The sequence below is a fragment of the Eutrigla gurnardus genome, assembly GCF_963514095.1.
Source record: "Eutrigla gurnardus genome assembly, chromosome: 12".
Taxonomy (NCBI): domain Eukaryota; kingdom Metazoa; phylum Chordata; class Actinopteri; order Perciformes; family Triglidae; genus Eutrigla; species Eutrigla gurnardus.
This window is the reverse complement of record NC_139926.1, coordinates 21,054,300-21,076,168: the sequence shown is the minus strand read 5'-3', so window position 1 is coordinate 21,076,168 and position 21,869 is coordinate 21,054,300. Positions and strand designations below refer to the sequence as shown.

General features: G+C 45.3%; 1 protein-coding gene across 1 annotated transcript in view; it reads right to left on the bottom strand.

The window, feature by feature from the left end:
- igsf3 (immunoglobulin superfamily, member 3) overlaps positions 1 to 12,310 on the bottom strand; it is a 61,691-nt gene extending 49,381 nt beyond the window's left edge. Inside the window, exon 1 of the mRNA XM_084023287.1 lies at positions 12,072 to 12,310. Within this exon, the coding sequence (XP_083879413.1) occupies positions 12,072 to 12,111 (40 nt within the window). The 5' untranslated portion in view covers positions 12,112 to 12,310. The remainder of the gene's footprint in view (positions 1 to 12,071) is intronic.
- Between the last annotated feature and the right edge of the window lie 9,559 nt (positions 12,311 to 21,869).

The following is a 21,869-nucleotide window of genomic DNA, read 5'->3' as shown; positions in this document are numbered from 1 at the left end:
ACTTCAAAGTGTCCATCCCACTGCAGGCTATTGAGAAAAGGCTGACAATGACATACCAAACCCTGCAGACCATCAACTGATCGCTCTATTCTGCCACCCTTCCACAATAATCCCATGCCTGCGAGCCTCACCCCCCCCCCCTATTCCTCCTCACCTCTGGCTGCGCTGCCTGGATCGCAGAGCCCTTATTTGCTCAACAAGGCCTCAGATTGTCTATTATTAACGCTCCTCATCTCCATTTCTGCATACCATGGATGTCTCTCCAGGCCCCGCTCCTCCTCTCTCCACACTCTCACCCTCTCTGGCTTCCCTGTTCTCGTATCTCCTCTTTCATCTCCGCTGCCAATCGCTTCCCACAGCCACGGCTGTTGGCCGGATGCAGGAAAACACGCGTCCCCGCGTTAGATAATGGTGAACGACCACAGACGCGTTCTCTATCTGACCTTGCTGTTTGTCGGCGAGAGCATTCACGACGATGGGAGCAGATGACTGCAAGCGCACACGCGTGAACACAAACACACACACACTCGCACGCGCACGCACTCACACAAACGGAAAGCTGCAAAGAGGATTATGCTAAGTGGAAGGGGGGTTAAATACTAATCCAATCATTTGTGGCCAGTGTCTTATTCTCAGTGGAAACAGCAGGGAGGCCACTAGCATTCATGCCTACTCACACCATCACTCTTCTATGACACATGATAATTATACACCAAGAAAGGTGTATAATAAAAACGCGGCAGGGTGTAAGTAGTACAGAGGACGATCACAGCAGTGCGGAGACTGTGCTAATGTGGAGATACGAGCCGTCCATCACGTCTTCTAACTTTGCTTCGATTCCCAATTGCGTTCACAAGAGTTTGTAGACAGTTAGTCTTTGAGTTCCGATACTATCGATATAGGATGACCTCCTTGGTTCAGAGACTGACAGACACTGGATGAAACGTGGAGTTACTTCATTTAATCTGGGAACTCTTGCAAGAGGCTATATTTCTGGTGTAAATCTTGTCCCGTTGCCTCCGGATTCTACATGTGAATGCAGAATCTGTTCATAGAGAGAAAACTTGGTATTTAAGAGAGAATATTCGAAAGAAATGCTTCGTGTGTCGCCAATTATTTGGGGGAAATTCACCTTATAAATCACGTGATAGGAGGTAAGTCTCCTTTTTAAAGGTCCTGATAATCTAATGTTCCAATCATCTTCTTATTGTGGAGGTTGGGTTCTACATAGAACACATTTTTTTTAAGCTAAAGTGAGAACATTACCATTGATTTCGGCGGAGGCATTCATTCCAGAAACCAAAAGTGCATGGCGTCGCCCACCTCTGATGGCGACAAGCAAGTCCTCGTCCTCAAACTTTTCTACCAGAAAAAATTCAGGCAAATTTGAAGGAACTCCAGCCAGTGAAATATGAATTAATTATGAACTAGAAGAGAAGAGTCCCATCTCCCCAAGGGAGGTTCAGAGACTCCTCCAGATCTGAAATCCTGTGAAAACTCTCAAAACGGCGAGGTAGCGCCGAGCGAAAGGAGGCGAGCGAGGAGGAAGCTAAAGAGAAGACGACCGCTGCCTCCGGGGGGGTGCCGAGCGACACACAGATGCACAGAACTAACTGAATATACAAGCGTGCGGCTGACTTCTGTGCTGCTCACACACACGTGTGCCGGAAAGAGAACTAAACGCCGGAGAAAGATGAATAACATAAGAGTATTCCCCTCTCCACACTTCTCAGCCCTGGTTAACCATTCTCCAAAATCACTCAGCGTTTCTCTCCCTCTAGGCCCCTGAAAGCATTTGACCCTGTTAACATCATTACCAGAGAGAGCACCAGTGTGAGGGAGACGGAGATTCCAAGATGAGGGAAAACTGGAGGGGAGGAAGATGAAAGCGGCGGAAAAAGGAGGGAACCGCATTTCACGTTCACACTCGCAATACAATAGGAATCCCGCCTGCAATTGTGCGACAAAATAACCCTGCATGTGATCATCGCGCGGCGAGATTATAATTGCCGTTTCTCCCATCCCGTCTCCTCTTCTTCATCTAAATTGGACACGAGAGAATTCGTGCCTCTGTTCGCACCGTGTTGTACATTGTCCTTGGGCACTGAAGGGAATATTTGGCTGCTCGCTCACTGTACGTAGCACTGGGTGTAAGCATGTCATCCTAATGTAAACCGTGTAATTGAGTGATGACATCACCCCCACGCTTTCTTCCCCACAGCTGTCTCAGATTCTTGGATCTGTGATTGATGGGCTCTAGGCAGTATCAAATATTACAATTCAGGTCTCATCCTCTCTCTTTTTCCCCCCACTCTTTGTCCTTCCTGCGCTGATAATCATCACCTGCGTCAGAATGTGGAAATCGGTGAAACGAGGGCTGTCATTAACAACCTCTGACCCCTTTGCCAGCTTCAAAAAAATGTAAATGTCATATCCACTGCTGTGTTATTATCGAGGGAGTTTTATAGACGGACGAATGAGACTTCTTCTTCTGTGAGAAAAGCTAAATGAATTTCAGGGTTTGAGAGAAAACACTCGCTGCTGGAAGCCTGTCAGCTGGGAAACCGGCATTACACTGTGTGTGTGTGTGTGTGTGTGTGTGTGTGTGTGTGTGTGTGGGTGTACGAGAGTCTGACATGGAGGAATTCAGCGAGAAGGGAAGACGAAGTGTTCTAACTTCCATTAGAGGGCCAGTTAGACAGGCCGGCGGTGCCGCTCCAACAGCTGACAAACAGTTACAACAATTGCCCATTACATCAACGCAGCTCTAATCAGGGCGAGAACAAGGGAGTGAAGGAGAACGCCGAGGGTGGGCAGATGAAGCGGAGAGGCCTGTGCCGTGGGTCGATGTCACAATTTCAAAATCTTTTGCACGGCACAAGTACAGCAGGCTGCTCTCACTCAGCTTTCGTACTAAAAGTAAAGCACGAGATTTTCGTATGATTTCCTACGTATTACACAGAGCTGTAGTCACGTAAATGATGCGCTTTATGCTGGTAGTTAGAGTCCATCAGACCTAAACCTGACCATAACCTTCAGGGGGTTTAGCTCAGGAGGTAGAGGGGCTTAGCTGGCGACTGCAAGATAGTCGGTACGATCCCAGGCTCCTCCAATTCTAACCCTAACCTCAACTTTTACCCTAACCAACAAACGAAAGATCATATACATTCACTGAAGGATTAATATGAGAAGAAAATCCATATTTTTTGGTAGGAATGTCATCAAAACGTACTTTAATGCCGAAACAGCTTTAAAATGCTGCATTATGCTGCATTTTTCATTATGAATGAAAGGAATGGAAGCCGTTTTTTTTCACCGCAGGGAATCACGCATGTGCTGCCTGCGTCATTTTCATATTCATAGGATAATACACGAAAACATTTTACATAACTTTTCATGCGTTTCCATACGAAAATTCATGAGAATACGTTGAGTACAGAGAGCCAGATGGTATCGATGGTATATATATGCAGGGATTACAAGATAAAAACATGTTACATGGAGGGAGAAAGAATGGAAAAAAATCACTGAGGGAGTTTTTGTAATCCAGCAGTGTTGAGGAGGACTCCCCAACATACTTTTCACAAGCCTTGGATAGCAGGAAGCATAGCCGGAGGGCGGAGAGAGAACCGAACACAAAACCCCAGACACACAGTACGTGTACGGGACACGGATGGAGGCTTCCGCACATGGATGCTCCCTCCCACTATCTCCAGCTGGGGTGCAAAAGGTTTACATGCAAATGTCTCGCGTAGTTCTCCTCTCTCTGATGCTACAACTGGGCCAGAACTGTTTTTACATTCACGTGTTCTTGAGACTGAAACCACAGCTACACCCTGTTACCTTCACATGGTAAGATAATGCTACTGTACCTGGAAGCACCTTTAAATCTGACTCATAAACATATTTTTTTTTTTACATATTTTAAATGGTGTGTTAAGTGCTGTACTGTCATTCTTTCGAATGTTTTTGCTTTCAGGTCTCGTGCCATGTAGAAAGCCAAGTCCATGTAACTCCCAGCACTTAAGTCCATTGTCGACTTGTCTTAATAGCCACTTTCCGTGATTCACGTCAGTGTCTACAGCGCTTAAGTGGGACTCCCGCTATGCCTCACACCTGGGTCATGCCGTCCTCTGCTCTCGCACTATGCTAACTAGTCCTAATTTATGGCCCCCCCTGGGCTACAACAGTCATGACCCCACCTGTGCTGTTGCTCATAACAGCTGGTGAGACCAGGCTCCAAGCAATGGGGGTGTTTTAAAGGGGGATTCGTGTGTGTGTGTGTGTGTGTGTGTGTGTGTGGATGCGTTACTGTACACTGCAGGTGCGTGTGGCCATGACACTATAAATGTAAGTAAGCGTAGGGGCGATGCTTGCGTAGCAGAAATGATCCGTTTCATGTGGGCTGATTCAGATTTCCTTCCATCCATCCATCCATCCATCTCCGGTGCTGCTAGTTTTTTTGTATAGTGTCGACAACAAGGAGCAGATGATAATCCATCCTTCTCTGTTGAACAGCTGCCTCGTCGTCCTCCCTCCCACACCCTCAGCTGCTTCGCTTTCCCGTTTGACCGCATAAAAAACGGCATTCATGTTTTATTGTTTCACGCCGAGTGATCACTGGAAACGGACGCGTTGAACTTTCATAAAAAACCTCCTCAGAACAATTTAAACAGATTCCTTCTCATCTGGCGAAGAAGCTGTTTATCATCACGTCGCCTTATCGCTCCGTCCCCCGACGCGGAGGTGAGGAGAGGCAAAGCGTGATTACGTTGGAACTTCATTAAGAGAATGATTACGCCACTCCGCCGCTTAGCTTTGCGGCAGTCAACGGGGATCTATAATTCAGTTACTACACCACAGTCACATATGGCACAGCCACAGCGGCATCTTGACTTATAAGTATAATTAAAACCGAAAAAAAAGTTTGTGCGCGTCCTTATCAACCCTATTACGGATGAATTATTCAAAAGGCATGAGAGGCAGCAAGAACGACGGTGAGAAACTGCAGCTGAGAAGCAGCGGCTCGCTTTGCCTCCGTCCAAAAGGCCACAGTAACAAATATTGTGTTTGAGATGAACTCATTGGACTGTATAATGCCTACAGTCATAAGGCTGAGCAATGGCAGGCTCAGCCAGGACACACACACACACACACCTTACAATACCATACAATACTGAATATAAGCCTTTCATTCAAACCAGAGATTACAATGCGAGCGGGCAATCAAAAGCTGCACATAAAGAATATACAGGACGTAATCATGCATCCATCATTCCCCTCAAGAAGGCAGATTGCTGCCGAATTGAATGCGCTTGACAAAAAGGAGCAAATTCTCAAAACGTGCACTCCCGGCTTCGACGTCAAGTCATCAAGACGACTTTCACAAATAATGAATGAGGATATCAGTGATATAGTTTGCATATTGTATTGTCAAATCGACAGTTCTGTGAGAGCTCGGTGAACATATGCGGTGTGCCAAACGGTTAGTCGGCACGGACGTAATGAAAAGAAGATGGGACTGTCTGGGAGACACATGCACGTTGTTAAAAAAACATCATCACTTCTTCTGTTTAGAACGGTGTGGGAGACAAAAGGGTCAAGGCAAGGGACAAAGGCAAAGTTGCCAAAGTGGTTTCCGCCCATACACACGCACGCACAAACAGACACGCACGCACTTCCAGTGCATTGAGTGCCTCAATCCACCCCCTTCATCAAACCCATTAACTAAGGACACCTGCTACCCCACTAACCTCATTCCCCCCGACCCCCAGTCTTAACCAAACCTCAACCCTCTCACACGCACACTCGCACACTCCACTTTGTCTGCGTGACAAAGCAATGTGTGTGTCGCATCTTTCACTCAGATTATGCAAAAAAAAAACAAAAAAAAACAGCTCCACTGATAATATCCTGTCAACCATTACAGCCGAGTCGACTGAATGTTTGCGTTAATTGTTGTAAAAGAATGTGAGGCTATAAAAACACTCAGCTATCTTCGGTCATTATCCATCTTGTGCCTTGTGCACAATTAAGCCCAACAGCTGTATATACTTTATGTACAGTGGTTCATTTTTCTTTCTTTTTTTTGTGTATGACTGGCAGCTTGCTATCAGTTCCCACGTTTGCGAATTAAGCTGCAGATTGGAAAGGAAACTAATTAACTATTAATTAGTCTACTTCAAACAGACTTTTTTTTTTTTTTTTTGCTGCCATTGTCAGTCATTTTGCCTTTCAGGCAATAAAAGACATGCGCTTGTAAATTCATGCATTTATGCATAAGCAATTAGACACAAACACACACACATGCATCTCTTTGGTCTGAGGTGTTAAGGGGGGGAAAGAAGCGCGTTACCAGAACATAATGGCAAAGTGAGTGAGGTGCTCTTCATCGTTGCGTAAGAGGATTAAAAAAAAAAAACAAGGAGGGGGGGGGATGCATGTAGTCACTTATATCAGTGCGCACCTTTGGATGTGCACACCGGATAAAGTGTGTGCCGCTGAATATGGATCATGAGTGTGCAGGTGGGGAGCGGTCGCCATAGTTACGCCGCCTGGTGTGTATCCCACCAGCGTGGGATCTGCTCTGGTGGAGGATCAAGCATGGAGCAGGGGAGCGTGGCTGCACCGCAGGGCAGGAGCCCAGAGCAGTGTGTGTGTGTGTGTGTGTGTGTGTGTCTGTGTGTGTGTGTGTCATTACTCCCAACACAGAACAGCAGAAGGGGGAGGAGCAAACCATCTCCCGAGAGGATGTGGGGGGGTGGGGGGTGATCTTTTAACTGGACAAGAAGGTGCTAAACCGCTCCGAGGTAGATTTTTAAACAAATATTCTTCCTTTGGCACTGTAAGGACGATGAACATATCTGGTTGGGATCACCCTTGAGGGTGGTTTGTAATTAGTTCCCTTTGAAGAGGAGGTGGGCTGGGCATAGCATTGTTTAGAAACGAGTGGGGGAGGGAGGTCAGGGGCTATTCACTGGAAGAGGAGGAGGAGGCAGCTGGAGGAGGCTACCGTTTGAGTGAGCAGAGGCAGAGATATATGCAAATCATCCTAAAAGAACACCTCAACGGTTTACAAACCCAATGGCTAAAAGCGTGGTTGTTGGGTTGTTACCACCGAACGCAAAGACACGGCACAGCGGTGCGATCCCGGCAGGGAGCGGCGACGTGGGACCGTCCCGACAGTAAACCAGAGGTGCTGCTGCTGAGTCACAATCAGACACAAAGCAGACAGCTTGCCTCCGCTCCGGCTCCTGCGACCGCCACGTCCCCGACACCCTGTGAAAAGTCTCTTAGGAACTTTGATTCACTTCACACAGTCACTCATCTCCTCAATGTGGACTGGAGAGACACTCCAGATCTGGGTCACGGGGGGGGGGGGGGCCTGGGGGTCTATCTATGATTATTCACAACTAACTTCAGTTTTCCCCCAATCTCAAATTTTCCTTGATCTCTCGACCGAGAGGGAGAAACCTCGCAGCAGAAGACAGCGGGGTTGTTGTAGTCGAAGTGGTAGTTGGGTGTGAGTTTCTGTCGCAGACTGTGAAGTCTGTATGACACGGCAATTACTTGCCCTGTGGGTAAGACACGAGACACTAGCAAGCAGTATTTGACTTGCAACAAAGTCCCGATCCTATTGATCCATGACCGCTAGCTCAGACCAGACGCTGACCTGCTGATGGCCCGCGTCTCCACTCCCCCCCCTTTAATGAACGCTTACCGAAAACCTACCGCACGGCTGGTGGATGATAGCCAAGTCGGTCCTGTTCCTGCTTTCCTATCGTTTGCTTTCTGTCACTCGAGTCAACAATGTTGTGATGTGAAAAAGACAACAGCACAAAAGGCGTCTTGTCATGGGTGTACACAAATACGCGGTTTCCAGCGCTTGTGATGCAAACAGGCGTGTGCGTGCGACTGCAGAAAATAACAAGGGGAGCAAACGGCACGGCAATCAGACAGCTGCACAAGCCCGTATTTTCTGCTCACGGAGAGAAGTAGGTCCTCTTGTTTCTGGTGGCAGCAAGGAGGCACAAACAACGAGGGACGAAACTTGGGACAATCGCATTTTTAAAAATCTTCCGCAGCACCGTATCAGCTGTATAAACAGCCAGACAGTGAGTTATTGCATTTTTCTTTTTTTTTTTTGCACCACCGTCTAGACTGCACTCTCTGTTGTGTCAGCTGAGGCTTACAAACACATGGAAAGCATTCCCAGTGTGACAGCTGACTCAAGATGCGCAGCCAGAAGGACGCATTGGTTTGACCCCACAGGAACTAAAAAATCCCCCGTCATTTTGAGGCGAGGAGCCTCCAGTTGGTGTTCTTATTCGGGACGGAGGAGAGGCCCGGGTGGGCATCTGGGTGCAGCAATGCAATATTTGAAATGCAAGCGGGTTGACTTCAACATTTCCGTGACCATACAAAGTAAAAAAGAAAAATCCCAAGAAATAATTATGACACGTTATCTTATTTTTGTTCCTCCACTAAATAGCAATAAGATGTCACTTCCTTTTCTTTCACTGTTAAATATAAACTCATTTAATGAGGAAACATAAGATGCAGCAGTTGTGACAATTGTCCCAGCGCCACATCAACAATCAAATATACTTAAGTGGGTATAAGTGCTGCCCTTCTTCCTCTGCACAAAAGTTTGTTCTTTTTTTGGAGGGGGGGCGCAATAGCTATCCCTTAAAATGGAAATGGGCTCTTAAGTACCGTCATGTTCTTTGATTGGGCCAATTACAGAGGGCCAGCTTTTATACTCCCAAAGTTTGATGGCGCTACTTCAAGAACCTTAAACTTTTCTCTTTTCAAATGCACCGTAATGAGCCGGGATAACAGGCTATTGTTTCAGCGTCTCTTCTGGCTCGCAACCATTGATCAAGAATAGCATCAAAAATTACTGTTAAAAGAAGCGTGAAACGATGACTGAAGGGAAACGTCTCCTGCAGACAGGGAGACAGCGCGGACACGGAGGCGGAGGAGGGAGAGATGAGATGCTTTTAAAAGGCCATCATATCACCGATTCAACTTTATGAATTTATTTGTCTTACCGTCCAGGCAGGTAGCCGCTAGTTTTCATCTGCTTGCATAGGCTTGAGTTGTGTAGCTCATCAGTGAAGATCAAGCCTGCGTATTTATTCCATTATTTATCTTTCCATTCTACTTTTACTGAAGTTTCTGTTATTGCCACGTGCTTCGCTCAGATTGATTTGAAAAGTCTATACGCCGCCTTTCCTCATAAGAAATAAATGCAGATGTGATGCATGTTTAAAGGCTGCCGGTGTATTTCCATAACCCATAGGAATAAATGGAAACCGATGGATGGGAGGAAGGGGGGGGGATAAAGTAATAGAAGTGAAATGCTGCGTTGGGTTTTCAGAAAATTATCGGCTGAATTATGACGTGAATATGCAGCCGTCAGCGTGATTCTGTGAGGGTTTATTGGTCGTTATGATCCTTTTCAAATGAGAAGCCACGCCCCCTGCCATGCCCTGCTGTTTAGCTAGCCAATGTGAATTATTTATCACATATTCCCTATCCCTACGACCAACCATCTGACAAAAGGTTTGTGCAAATGCATTCATAACAAGTTCAGATATCGTGTGAAACGGGGTGAAAACAGCACCTGCTCTTAACCGACTTGGCAGAGATAATCAAGCTATATATAAAACATGGATGACTGCATGTGGCAGCATGTGCATCTTGTCAGGCATAAGCTCTAAGAATTTCCCCCTCCGTGCAACGTGGAGCTGCTCTGAGACCAGCTTCTTAGCGGAACCAGTGGCAGCTCATCTGAACCTGGGCTGCTCTCCCGTCAGCGCCGGTAAATGAAAACAACTCAGGCATTTCACAGTTAAAGCAGCCAGCCTTGCAACTTATTACATTTCAATTTAGTTATATAAACTGGGTACGTCTGAGGCACTTTAGGCTGGCTCCCCCGTTTCAAATGCACTCTCGCACAAACAGAAGCACACCCCGAAAAAAAAAGCCTCTCCGCGTTGCACCGCACAAAGCGCATGCCATCTTCCTCGCCGTCTGCAGGGTGGGATGGGGGGGGTTTGAATGCAGACATCCTGTTTGTACAGCTAATAAACAGTCATTCCTTCAGGCAACTCTCTGTATATGCTTTACATCATATACCACAGAGCCACAAATAAGCCCGGGCGCGCGCACCCACTCACACCTGCTTGCAAACACAGGCAGCAGATACAACACTAATATAAGACTTGCCTTCCAAGGAGTTGTGTAAGTGGCACCTCTGGGTTTAACACTGACTGATACAGGCTTCAACGAACACAGCCGTCATCCACCGTTATTTTAATTCTTCTTCACGAGTCAACAACATGTGCAAACTGAGAATAATGGCAACATCAGACAGCTGATCACAAGCAAAAAGACGGGCAGAGAGCACCTTTCATTGAACACAGGTGCGTGTATGTACACTAACAGATATGGGAATATAGTGCCAAACATGTATATTTACATGCTAGCACCATGGGGCACAATCAGACCACCTTTTGTCGGGGTGATTTGGTGGTTTTGTTGTGTTAAGAGGGCAGATAGGTATGGGTTACACCCATCTCAAGGTCCCTGAGCCCAATGTGACGTCTCCGAATATCTTGTTTTGTCTCGGCTTCCAGTCAGTATTCTATCATGGAAAATTTGGATTCGAGAAACCACAACAGCCACAACATTTTTTGCTTCCAAAAGAAAATTTGCATCAACTCGTTTGCCTATTTATCTTTTTTTCAATCAACTATTTCCCCTGAGGGGATTTCATCAGAATGAACCACATTTAGGTGAATTACCAGCCTAATACCATCAGCAATAATTCTGGCAACACGTCGTCACAGCGTTAGAAAGTATCCCGAGTCTCTGTTGTGATTTGTGTCCAGGCACACGCCACACAAAACAACTCCTTCCTAACACCTGAAATGTTCTTCACATCTCAAACCGCTCTTCCCTGTTTCACCAGATGATTCATGGTTATGTAATATGAAAACCCTCCGTTATCCAGCCTACACTGACAGATAATATCTGTATTGTGACTGTGTGCAGTCTTCTCTATTGTACACGGGACAATACATCTCACGTTGTCATTGGGAGAAGTCATTTGCAGCCCCCCCCTCCCCTCCTCCTCCCCATCCTCCTCCAATCCCAGTAAAAGTGATTTCTGATGTGCTGAAAGGGGACATGAGGCAAGATGCAGACTGGTAATCCTCTTGGCCAAGTGGGGGCCTCCAACGGGGTGACTTCCACTCCCACTCCTACTCCCACTCCCTGCCCCCCCCACCCACCCTTCCTCCGTCCCCCCGGCAGCGCTGACAGGCCTCCCCGTCCAGGAACAGAAAAAGCCATCTGGTGTTTGTTTGGGACAGTTCAGAGGCAGGATGCACGAGTGTGTATACGTCTGTCGGCGATCACGCCTGCATGACGGTGTGCGTGCGTGTGTCACCGAGTGTCATCGGCTGTGCATGCTGGAACTGGCATCCGTCTGACAAAACCAGTAAATTACAGGTATGTCGCAATTGTGTGAAAAGGGGGGGACACACAGTGGCTTCACCTTACCAAGCCCACTGAGTGTCTTCACATCCTCTGGATGACTTCATAGCCTGGGGGGGATGTGAGATCCAGGTGTGACCGTGATGCACCTCTGTGTGTGTGCGTGTGTGTGTGTGTGTGTGTGTGTTAACTACAGACAATAGCAGGCTTTCCTATACCATCAGCTCATAAACACAGCAGGTCAGACTCTACAGGGTTAATCTGTGACTAGAAGTCCAAATATCACATTAACCTAGTTCAGCATGCGCACGCACACACACACATAAACACACATATACACACACACACAGCTGGTCACGGGCATCTGTCATTATTGCAGTGATTATCGATGTAGCCTACTTCCACCTGACTCATGATGACTATGTGTCGCTGGCCCCAACTCAAACGTAAACCCACGGTGTGTCACACAGGTGTGTCGCTCTAATCCAAACAGAGATTTAGGGGGGGAATCCACTTCACATATGAAGGCTGAGAGCTTTTTTTTTTTTTTTTTTTAGATGACTTACCAAGCAGCGCGCAGGCGAGAAGGAGCGCACCGGTTGCCATTGTGTGCGTGCGCGTGTGCGTGTGTCTGTGTGTGTTGCCCCGCAGATCCACTGGTTTGGTTATATTCCCTTCGGATGAGCCGGGCACGTCTGCTCGGGTCTGACAGTGTGGTTAACCGCTCGGGAAGGAAGATCCACGAATCCGACAGCAGCGGTTTATCTTGAGATTCAAATCCACAGCCGGCGAGTGCGGCGGTCTGCCAGCGTCCACACTCCCTCTCCCTCTCTCTCCCCCTCCGGATTAAAAAGCCTCGGGTGTCGCTTCACCCTCACCTATCTCGCACGTATCGCTGACGACGTGCGCGTATGCCAAGGCGACCCAACCCACTCTCTCTCCCCCCCTCGTTTACTACGCATCCGAGACTGCGGAGGCGATTCACACTCGCAGCCCCGCTCGGTTAAAAAAAAAAAAAAAGTCCCGGCGTGACTTGCGCGTATTTTGGGAAAACCCGATGACAGGAAGGAGGCTAAAAGTGTAGGGTGCAAGAGGGTGTGCAGATCCGGGGTGCTGGATGAGTCCTTGCTGTTATTTTTGACCCCCCCTTCGCTGAGAGCAAATCCACAGCACAAGCTCTCGCTGGCTTCCTCCACGGCAAATCCCGGAGACTCTAATCAATCTCCCACTATCGCTCCGCAGAAAGCCCGAATGGGCGGGCGCTCTGGATGGAGCCGACACGGCTTTGTGTTCTGATATAATAAATCAGATTAATCAATGAATGGCTCCAAAACGCCGGGTTTCCCGAGTCGTGCCGTACACCTGAGCCTGCGTCCTAATTAAATGCGCAAAAAATAAAAATATCTCCCTCAAAAAAAAAAAAAAAAGAAGCGTCTGCTTAATTATAATCTGTCTGGAAAAAATAAATGCTGTGATCCCCGACAGAAACAGTCCGCCGCGTCCCTCCTTCTTCCAAGGTTATTTTCCCTGTTTCCTGTATTGCAAATCACTTTTGTTCTGCTGGCAGTTTGAAAACTTCCCAGCGTGCCGTCTTGCCCCCACCCCCCCTGCCATGACCACGCCCCGGCCGCGTGGGACACCGTCCGCTGAGGGCAAGGAGGGCACATTTGCATTTCTGAATTAAAATGCTAGGCCAGGACCGACGGCTTGAATAGGTTAAGCGAAGTGGAGGGCAATCAAGCCTCTAAAGCTAACCAATTTTCTCAAGGTTTTTTTTTTTTTTTTTTTACTTTGCAGGAGAAAGTTTAAAAAGGCTTTTTGAGGCTGACAAGAATCATTATGGCACAAAATCACCCCGAGCTTGAGGTGTATTGATTTGCTTGACTCTGTGCTGCAATATTAGGAGGATCTAAAAAATAGACAGGGAGAATGGAGGATTGCAGAAAAACAGAAAGTAACACGGTGAGATAATTCTGCATTGGTGGGAAGCTGTTTCTTTCTGGGAACTGATAGAAATGTAGAATCCCCCCCCAAAAAATAAAAAGATCTAACTTAGTCAAACCCAAAGCTCCTTCCGTTGTAATGCATGAATAAATGAGCAGGCCTTTACATGTGCATACAAAAAGTATATTGCAATGGACCCATCTGGTATTCTCTCCATCAACTGGGAATTGTGAGTTCCGAACACTGCCTGAATGCAACATGAATACTTTTTTTTTTGGAAGGAGTAAAAATGATTTTTCTCCCTTTGCTGTGCTCATAGATTTCAGCTCAGATAAGACTTCCTGAACAACCGGTGAAATGGGTCTGAGCCCCGAGGCTCTGAGAAAGTTGTTTACAGAGGACATTAACAAACCGTAACCTTGCATATGAAAAACAGTTACAGTTGATTTTAATGAAAGAAAAGGGAGAAAAAAAAGATATATTTGCCCTCCTTCTGTCTTAAACTGTGTCATGGAATTAACCGAAAAGAGAGTCATGTTTACACGGAGGAAAACAAATGCTTTAGCAGACATTGCTGCCAGCAAATAAATAAACCAGAATGGGATTAAACAATGGTATGAAGCATGTGGGCTTCACCAAAGGTCCATCCAGGTCCAACGCAGCCGAACGAACACAGAGCGGGCTAGGTAGGCCATGTGCATTTACACCTGGTCTACATATTGCTGCACCTAAATTTAGCTCAGTCCTCCACAGACTCCTTATTGCATGGACGAGCGATGGCACAGTTTGCACAGGCAGCTAAAAGGGCAGGCGTGAAATGATGTGAGCCCAGAATAATATTAGCACAGAAGATGAGCTCACCTTTGATCCCTCACACCAGTTTTTTTTTTTTTTTTGGCAACTATCCACAAGTATGTTTGCTTTGACAAAAAAAAAAAAAAAAAGGGCTTGAGAGGAATGTTTGCAAGTATAGTGGATGCTGGGGAACACAATAGGTCTCCATGGAAACAGAGTCGGCACTGTGCGCACTTCATAACGAGGTCCGTCACCTAAACTGTTGATACAGACCTTCTTTTTTTTCTTTTTTAACATCATCTTTCGTAATTGTCCAGCATTGTTTCAGGCCCACTTTTGTTTTTTTGTGTGTTTTTGTTTTTTATCTTAATATTTCAGCACCCTTACAGCACTGTTGAGCTGGTGTCGGCAAGGTTACATGGGATAGAACAGAGAGGCTCGGTGTGGGGGAGAGAGAGATTTGTTCACTTATTTCATCATACACACATCTTCATAGTAAGTCCCAAAAGTCTATGAATGATTTATTGGACTTCTCTGTGCATTTTTCTTTAGTCTCACATGGATATCAGTTTTACACAGAGGAGTGCGTGGAAGCAAATTTACGTACATACATATTCGGATGTTTCACATTACATTAACGCAATTGTGCACGTAGCAGTGTCACTTTGACTGACATGCGAGACGTGAAACCAGACAATCACGGAAATGCAAATCCACTTTGTTGATGAATCCCAACTGTGGGCGCCCAGAGAAAACACGGAGCTCGGCTGCTACGCAAATGATCTCCGGAACAAATAAGAATATTATAAATAAGTAAACAAAAGCTCTTTGTTCTGATGTAGTCAAAAAAAAAAAAAGAGCAGTAGATAAAATGTCAAATCCTTCTGGTCCTATTTATTCCAAGAGGCTTCCCTGAGAGGAGTGAGAGAGCAAGGTAGAGAGGGGTGGAGGATTACTCCAGATGGTTAGAGAGCAGAAACATTTAATTGTCAAACAAAAGTTATGTTGCAATACGTGGTTCCTCTGAATTAAACATGTGGAGAAGTGGTTAAAAGGTAAAAGGTTGTGGGCATTGCTTATGGGGAGAACGCAATCATCAACAAGTATGGACACATTCACAATCCTAACATCCTAATCCATGCATACGTGGTGGGTTATGGTGCTCCTGTAAGAGGACCAGCCTGACATGTTGTGGGTTTTTTTGACAGCCGACTGACAGACAGCGGACAGAAGGCAACACACCAGCCGGGACCAACCAGATTCAAGAGTGGCACTTTATCTAGGATTTAATGTGAGCTGAGTCACTGCACAGTCAAAGTAATACACTCCAATTCCTCACGCCACACTTCACATCGGCTCGGAAGATTACACACTGCATTGTCAGATAACCTTTGATTATATACAGCTGAATGGTGGAGTCAGATATGCAATTTTGTCTTTACGCTGTAAACCAAGTGTCACAAGCTGTTCATGCTGAAAAAAATAATAAAAAAGAATCAGTTATCCAAACTCCGAGTCCTGCACAACACATTCATGCTGCTTTACATTCACAGTCACAGGGCTTTCCTTTGCAATGCACTATCCCACCAGGAGTACAAATCACCACATTTTCCTGCAGATTAATTATTCATCATATGGGCTCTTAATGTAGAGTACTCATATGAAATTCATTTTTTCTGCCTTTTATCTGTCAGTGTCTCCTTTCATCTATCACCTCTGATAGCCTTTCTCCTCCTTTCTTTATCAATCCTGTACATGTCCTGTACATGCCTTTTTTTCCTTTCAACTTGAAAGCTCACATTATTTCTGTATAATTATGTGCTGATGTGTGTGTCTGAATGCATGTTCGTTTCTCAAAGTGCACGCATGTGTTTGCACTGACCCCTGGTTTACATGCATGTAAGCGTCTGCGAAACATCTCAATGACACACAGGCGTTTGCAGTAAACATTAATAGGTTCATTTAAATCTCCTCTGTTTGCAAATTACAGCAGAGCTGCAACGAGCGCCACTTGTAATTTCCGTTATCATTAGCTGACAGGTGGTTGCAAGAAATATCCCGTATTTATTTAATTGCAAATGATTACTCCAGCTGAATGTGACAATTAAAGGCGTTTTTGAGTGAAGTCAACAAACACTCTTACATCTGAGCAACAATGGATGCTTTCAACCAGCTTGCTGTTGGTATTATTGCACTCCAGGTGCTACATAGACAGACAAGTGTGAGCACCAGAGCCACCAGGCCACACAGAATAGCACAGAAAGTCAGATACAATTCTGACTTGTGTTTGGCAGCGGCGTGGATTAAAAATCCTCTTGTGTCATGAAGAAGGACAGCTGGGTGCACTTGTTCATTTCGCTGCACGAGGCAGAACTAATTATCCGGGCTCTTCATTAAAAATAATTTGAGTTTGTTTCATGCATTTGTTGTTGCATTGATCCGTCCTCTTCCCTCTCCGTCTATCCGTCTTTGTCTCTCTTTTCTCGTCTTGATTGGGTGGGTGTTGCCCACTGTGCGAACACAGCTGAATGTCATACATTATTCATTTGTAATGTACTGGACAAAGTGACACACACACACACACACACACACACATACACACACACACACACACACACACGCATACACACAGAACCACACAATGTATTCTCGGGGAGTAGCTCGTGACAGCAAGGGCATCAAGGTGAGCTGAAACACGCTGTGAAGATTGTTCGACTTTACGCCCCAAAACACAAACCACATTACACAACACGAACACATTTCATCATCAGCCCTCGCAGGTGCAGGCTTGTCCTTTTAGCTGTTGGGTAACAACAACAAAGCAGATGCTATCTATCACCGGCAGGCTTAAAAACATAATTTGCTTTTCATGGTCACACTTACTGGCGCGTTTGCTGTCTGTATGCAGAACAAGGTAACTCTAATTCTCCCACTCACACCCATGAAAACCCGACACGAGTCATGGCCGGGGGAGAGGACCTATGTGGGCCACAAACAAAACAAAAAAAAGGCTTTTGGCACAGTTATGATGCCACCAGATTACTGAATCACAGCAATCTGTTAACAAAGGAGGGGCACTGCATGTGAAATCTATTAAACTTAATCAATACATGATCGATACCTTGCATATAACTTAGGAATGTGATATTTGTTTCACCTCAATTGTAGATTTTGGTGTCAACTTCCAGTCCTCTATACCAGTATTTTTCTGCTCTTATAACTTGTTGCAATTGCATAAGAAGATTTCATAGGGAATCCTAATTGATTAAGATATACATACAAATAAAAATCCTGTTATATTGGACCGCTTTATTCAGGTTGTCTGTTGTTATTCTTAAACAACCAACGTTAATTAACTGAAAGTCTACTGCTCTGCACATTTAAGTCTGATATATGTCTGTGAATTAGCAACGATGTATATTAAACAGTGGCCATTAGACTGATTTAATTCAACCAGGAGTAGCAGTTCAATTAGTAAATGGGTCAAACCTGTGTCAGTTGTGTGTGGAAGTGGTATACCGTGAGAAAGGACGGGCTTCATCTGGCAGTAGGGACATTCAGCAGCAATTATTTCATAGAAAACTGGCTCATAATTAATGAAATGGACATTACTTCTTCTCTGTCTACAGTGTGCTTCTCGTTCAGGGTCACAAAGGGGATGCAGTCTACCCAGCATACACTGGGATACAAGCCATACGAAACACCAAAATGCAATTTACTCTTTGTTGGCAGGAAGGAGGAATACTTAGAATCTGCAGATGTATCCTTGTGTCCCTGAGGAAACTCCTAAACCTATGAAAACTGAAAAATGATCCAAACTGTGAGGCCATGAACTTGTTGGTTGTGTCTCTGCAACCGTGCTGAGAAAACGTTATGGCATCATCAGTGGCAGACACACACTAAATCACACAATGCATGGTCTACAGCAAGTAACTGAGATAAAGGCCTGTTACTGTTAGAGCTCAATGACTATTCTGCTTTTCACTTGTAATACGTGTTCAATGTGAGAAATTTAGTAAATAGTCTGCCTGCATATTATCCTACCTACCAACCAACCAACCAACCAACCTACCTACCTACCTACCTACCTACCTGTCAACCTACCTACCTTCCTACATACCTTCCTTCCTACCTACCTACCTACCTACCTACCTACCTACCTACCTACCTACCTACCTACCTACCTACCTACCTACCTACCTACCTACCTACCTACCTACCTAACAACCAACCAACCAACCAACCTACCTACCTGTCCACCTACCTACCTTCCTACATACCTTCCTTCCTACCTACCTACCTACCAACCTACCAACCTACCTACCTACCTACCTACCTACCTACCTACCTACCTACCTACCTACCTACCTACCTACCTACCTAGCTACCTAGCTACCTAGCTACCTACCTGTCAACCTACCTACCTTCCTACCTACCTACCTTCCTACCTACCAACCAACCTACTACCTTCCTACCTACCTACCTACCTACCTACCTACCCACCTACATACCTACCTACCTACCTACCTACCTACCTACCTACCTACCTACCTACCTACCTACCTACCCACCTACCTACCTACCTACCTACCTACCTACCTACCTACCTACCTACCTACCTACCCACCTACATACCTACCTACCTACCTACCTACCTACCTACCTACCTACCTACCTACCTACCTACCTACCTACCTGTCTGCCAACCTACCTACCTACCTGTCTGCCAACCTACCCCACATACCCACTCTGCTTGTTTTTACCTGAGCACTATCACAGAAAATTAAATTGACAATAAAAGATGATATTGTATCACTTTGATTGAGATCAGGGCAATCTTTGCTCTGATACTTCATCAAACCAATCAGATGGGATATGAGAGTTAACAGATAAAGGTCTTTGAGCCAGTTGTATGTGTGTCGTCTAGCGGAGGTAAAGCCCAGGGCTCCTTAAGTGATTGGGTCAGCCCGATCCTATCTCTGCTGCCTGCCAAAGAGAAGGAACATGAGCTGCTGCCTTCCTACCTCGGGCTGAGTCAGGCACTTCACTTTCTTAAACAAACATACTTGCATACGAATCTACACACACACACACACACACACACACACACACACACACATTTGGACACACGGCAGTGCACACAGCAGCAGGACACACATGGCCTATTTGAAAAACAGCCCCTGATACAAATGCTATCTCATGTTGGCAGTCCCATGCAAAACACTTCCCCTAACATGCCTTTGAGCCTGCTCTCTTTTTCTAGCTCACCAACATTCATGTGGGTTTTTTTATTCTTTTTTTTATGTCCTTCAGCATTCATAAACAGAGGTACACAGTGCTACATATCTTTGCTCCTGTCGACTGACTGTCTTGTTGGAGAAAGACTGTTCTGCAGAGGGAGAGAAGCTACAAAAACATCTACATGTGCAAACCTGCAGACGGTCATGCATGCACACTCCGATGTTGCACAAAAAAACTAACTTTGACACACCTCAAAATTGCAAAATCAGAGCCCTTCTTACCTCGAGGACCCGAGAGTCTAAAGTATGAATCATAATATTTGCACAAGTTTTGACATCGTGATCTTACATCAAGCTGCCGAAAGTTATAGTTGTGGGTCTGTATTGATTTTAGGAGTTCAATCTTCAGGACCGAAGGCTGTTGGAGAAAAATCATTGCAGTTCGTTATGTTGCTTTACTGTAATGAGAGTCATGTTGAGGCATATTAGTTGAGACATAGCTTATTAAGCTGTTGTTAATGTTCCAGGGGTTATGAGTTCAAGGACTTGCTCCAGGAAATTCTGTGAAATAAAAATAATCATATTGTTGATAGGTCTGTTGTGAATTAGCTGAACTGTGAATCAATACATACAAAAGTGGATTAAACCTTTATATTTAAAAAATAAAATCCCTTTTTTATTTTTAGTTTCTGTCAGAGGAATACTGAATACTTGCAACAAACATACTGTCGATGCCATCAATTCTAAACATTGCACTGTATGCACATTCATGAATAAATTAAATGTGAATGTCTGCAAAACAAACAAACACTGTATCGAGTTGGCGCTTGTGCCATGCTTCATACTTTAGGCGTTCTGCATGCCAGTTGTGAGCAGCACACATGAAGTAAAGCTAACGTCGGAGCTCCCACCTCCCCAGGCTTCGTATCTACGCTCTTCTTGGACCACATTCTTCAAAATGACTGTACGAGAAAGCGTGAGAGAGTGGGGCGGCAGGTGGGGGGGAGAATTAGTTTTCTTCTTTCTGAACCAGGCCGGGGCTGTTAGCAAAAGAGTTTTAATTGATTTTGAAGAAGTAGCTGTTGGGAATGCCTCTCACCATTAAAACATGCTCGACAGATAGAAATTAAAACAGCTTATTACCACATCAAAGGCGAAGCCAACCTCTTGTCATATGTGTAAACTCAACTGCCAATTTTGATGACACAGAGCATTTTTTGGAAAAAAAAAAGTAATTTATGTGCCTCCCTTTAGCTGTGTTAAGGTCAGCTTATTGAGTATGCTAGCGATATGCAATAGCCATTATCCTTTTGGAGAGGGATTGCAGCTCCACGCTTATCACTCGGAGGGGCTGAAGGGGAGTACATCATCGTAGCAGGATGTGGAGCAAAAAAAAAATGATTGAATTTTGTCTGTTAAGTATTGGAGTTTGTTCATCCTCTGAGGTGTTTGTCTGAGTGATATGTCGTTCAGTCATGTGTTCCCCGCAGCTCTGATATCAGACATTCTCCAGCACAGCATGAGGCTCAGCTGTGGGATAAAAAAGCTGCTTACCAACAGAAATACCAATTACTGCACACTGCATCTTGACGGCTAATGGGCCTGGTGTGGCAGCGAGATGCTCAGGATGAAAGACTTGTATGTTCTGTTACGGTGAGAAGAAAAAAAAAAACCTGTATCTCAGCCCTCAGCAGCTTGTTTTAACGACCACTACCAGCACAGCAGATAGGACCTAATGCTGACACAAGGTTGTGCTCATCTTTGCCACTGTACAGCTTTTCCTTTCAAAATATCCTGTATGTGGTTCATTAAAAGCGGCAGCTGCTATAAATGACCCTAAACCAGGATGTAAAACTCCGATAAGCTATTACTTTTTCAGAAAAGTGAGGCTAAGCGTGACAAACATGCTGGCGGGCTACGAGCTTGTCTCCTGCTTGATGTTCGCCGGGGTTTGCCTTTCACGTTAGCTGTGACGGCAGCAGATTTGGCTATCTCTGCGAGTATTAAATGCGAAGAATATATTTGTGTTATTAGAGCGGAAAAGAAAAAAAAAAAAACTAGCAACATTCCTGGCAAGTTGTAAACTATAAATACCTCTTCGGTCAGTATATTCTCCATATTTATTTCAGTGTAGGTAATAGTTTAAGATGGGAACCAGAAGTTCTGTGTGATCTCAAGAACAAAAGTTAAAAGATAAATCAGCAGTGAATTACACCGGGTAGAAAACTGCTTCTGAAATTCTCTCTATGGGTGAAATGATCAAGTATGCTCCACTCTCGGTCACACCCCAATCAGCGATGTTTTCAATCAGCTGCAAAAAAGAAAAATGCTTTCATATCTCTGATTGCAGTGTGGCTCGAGAACGTGATTTAAACTTTCAATGCA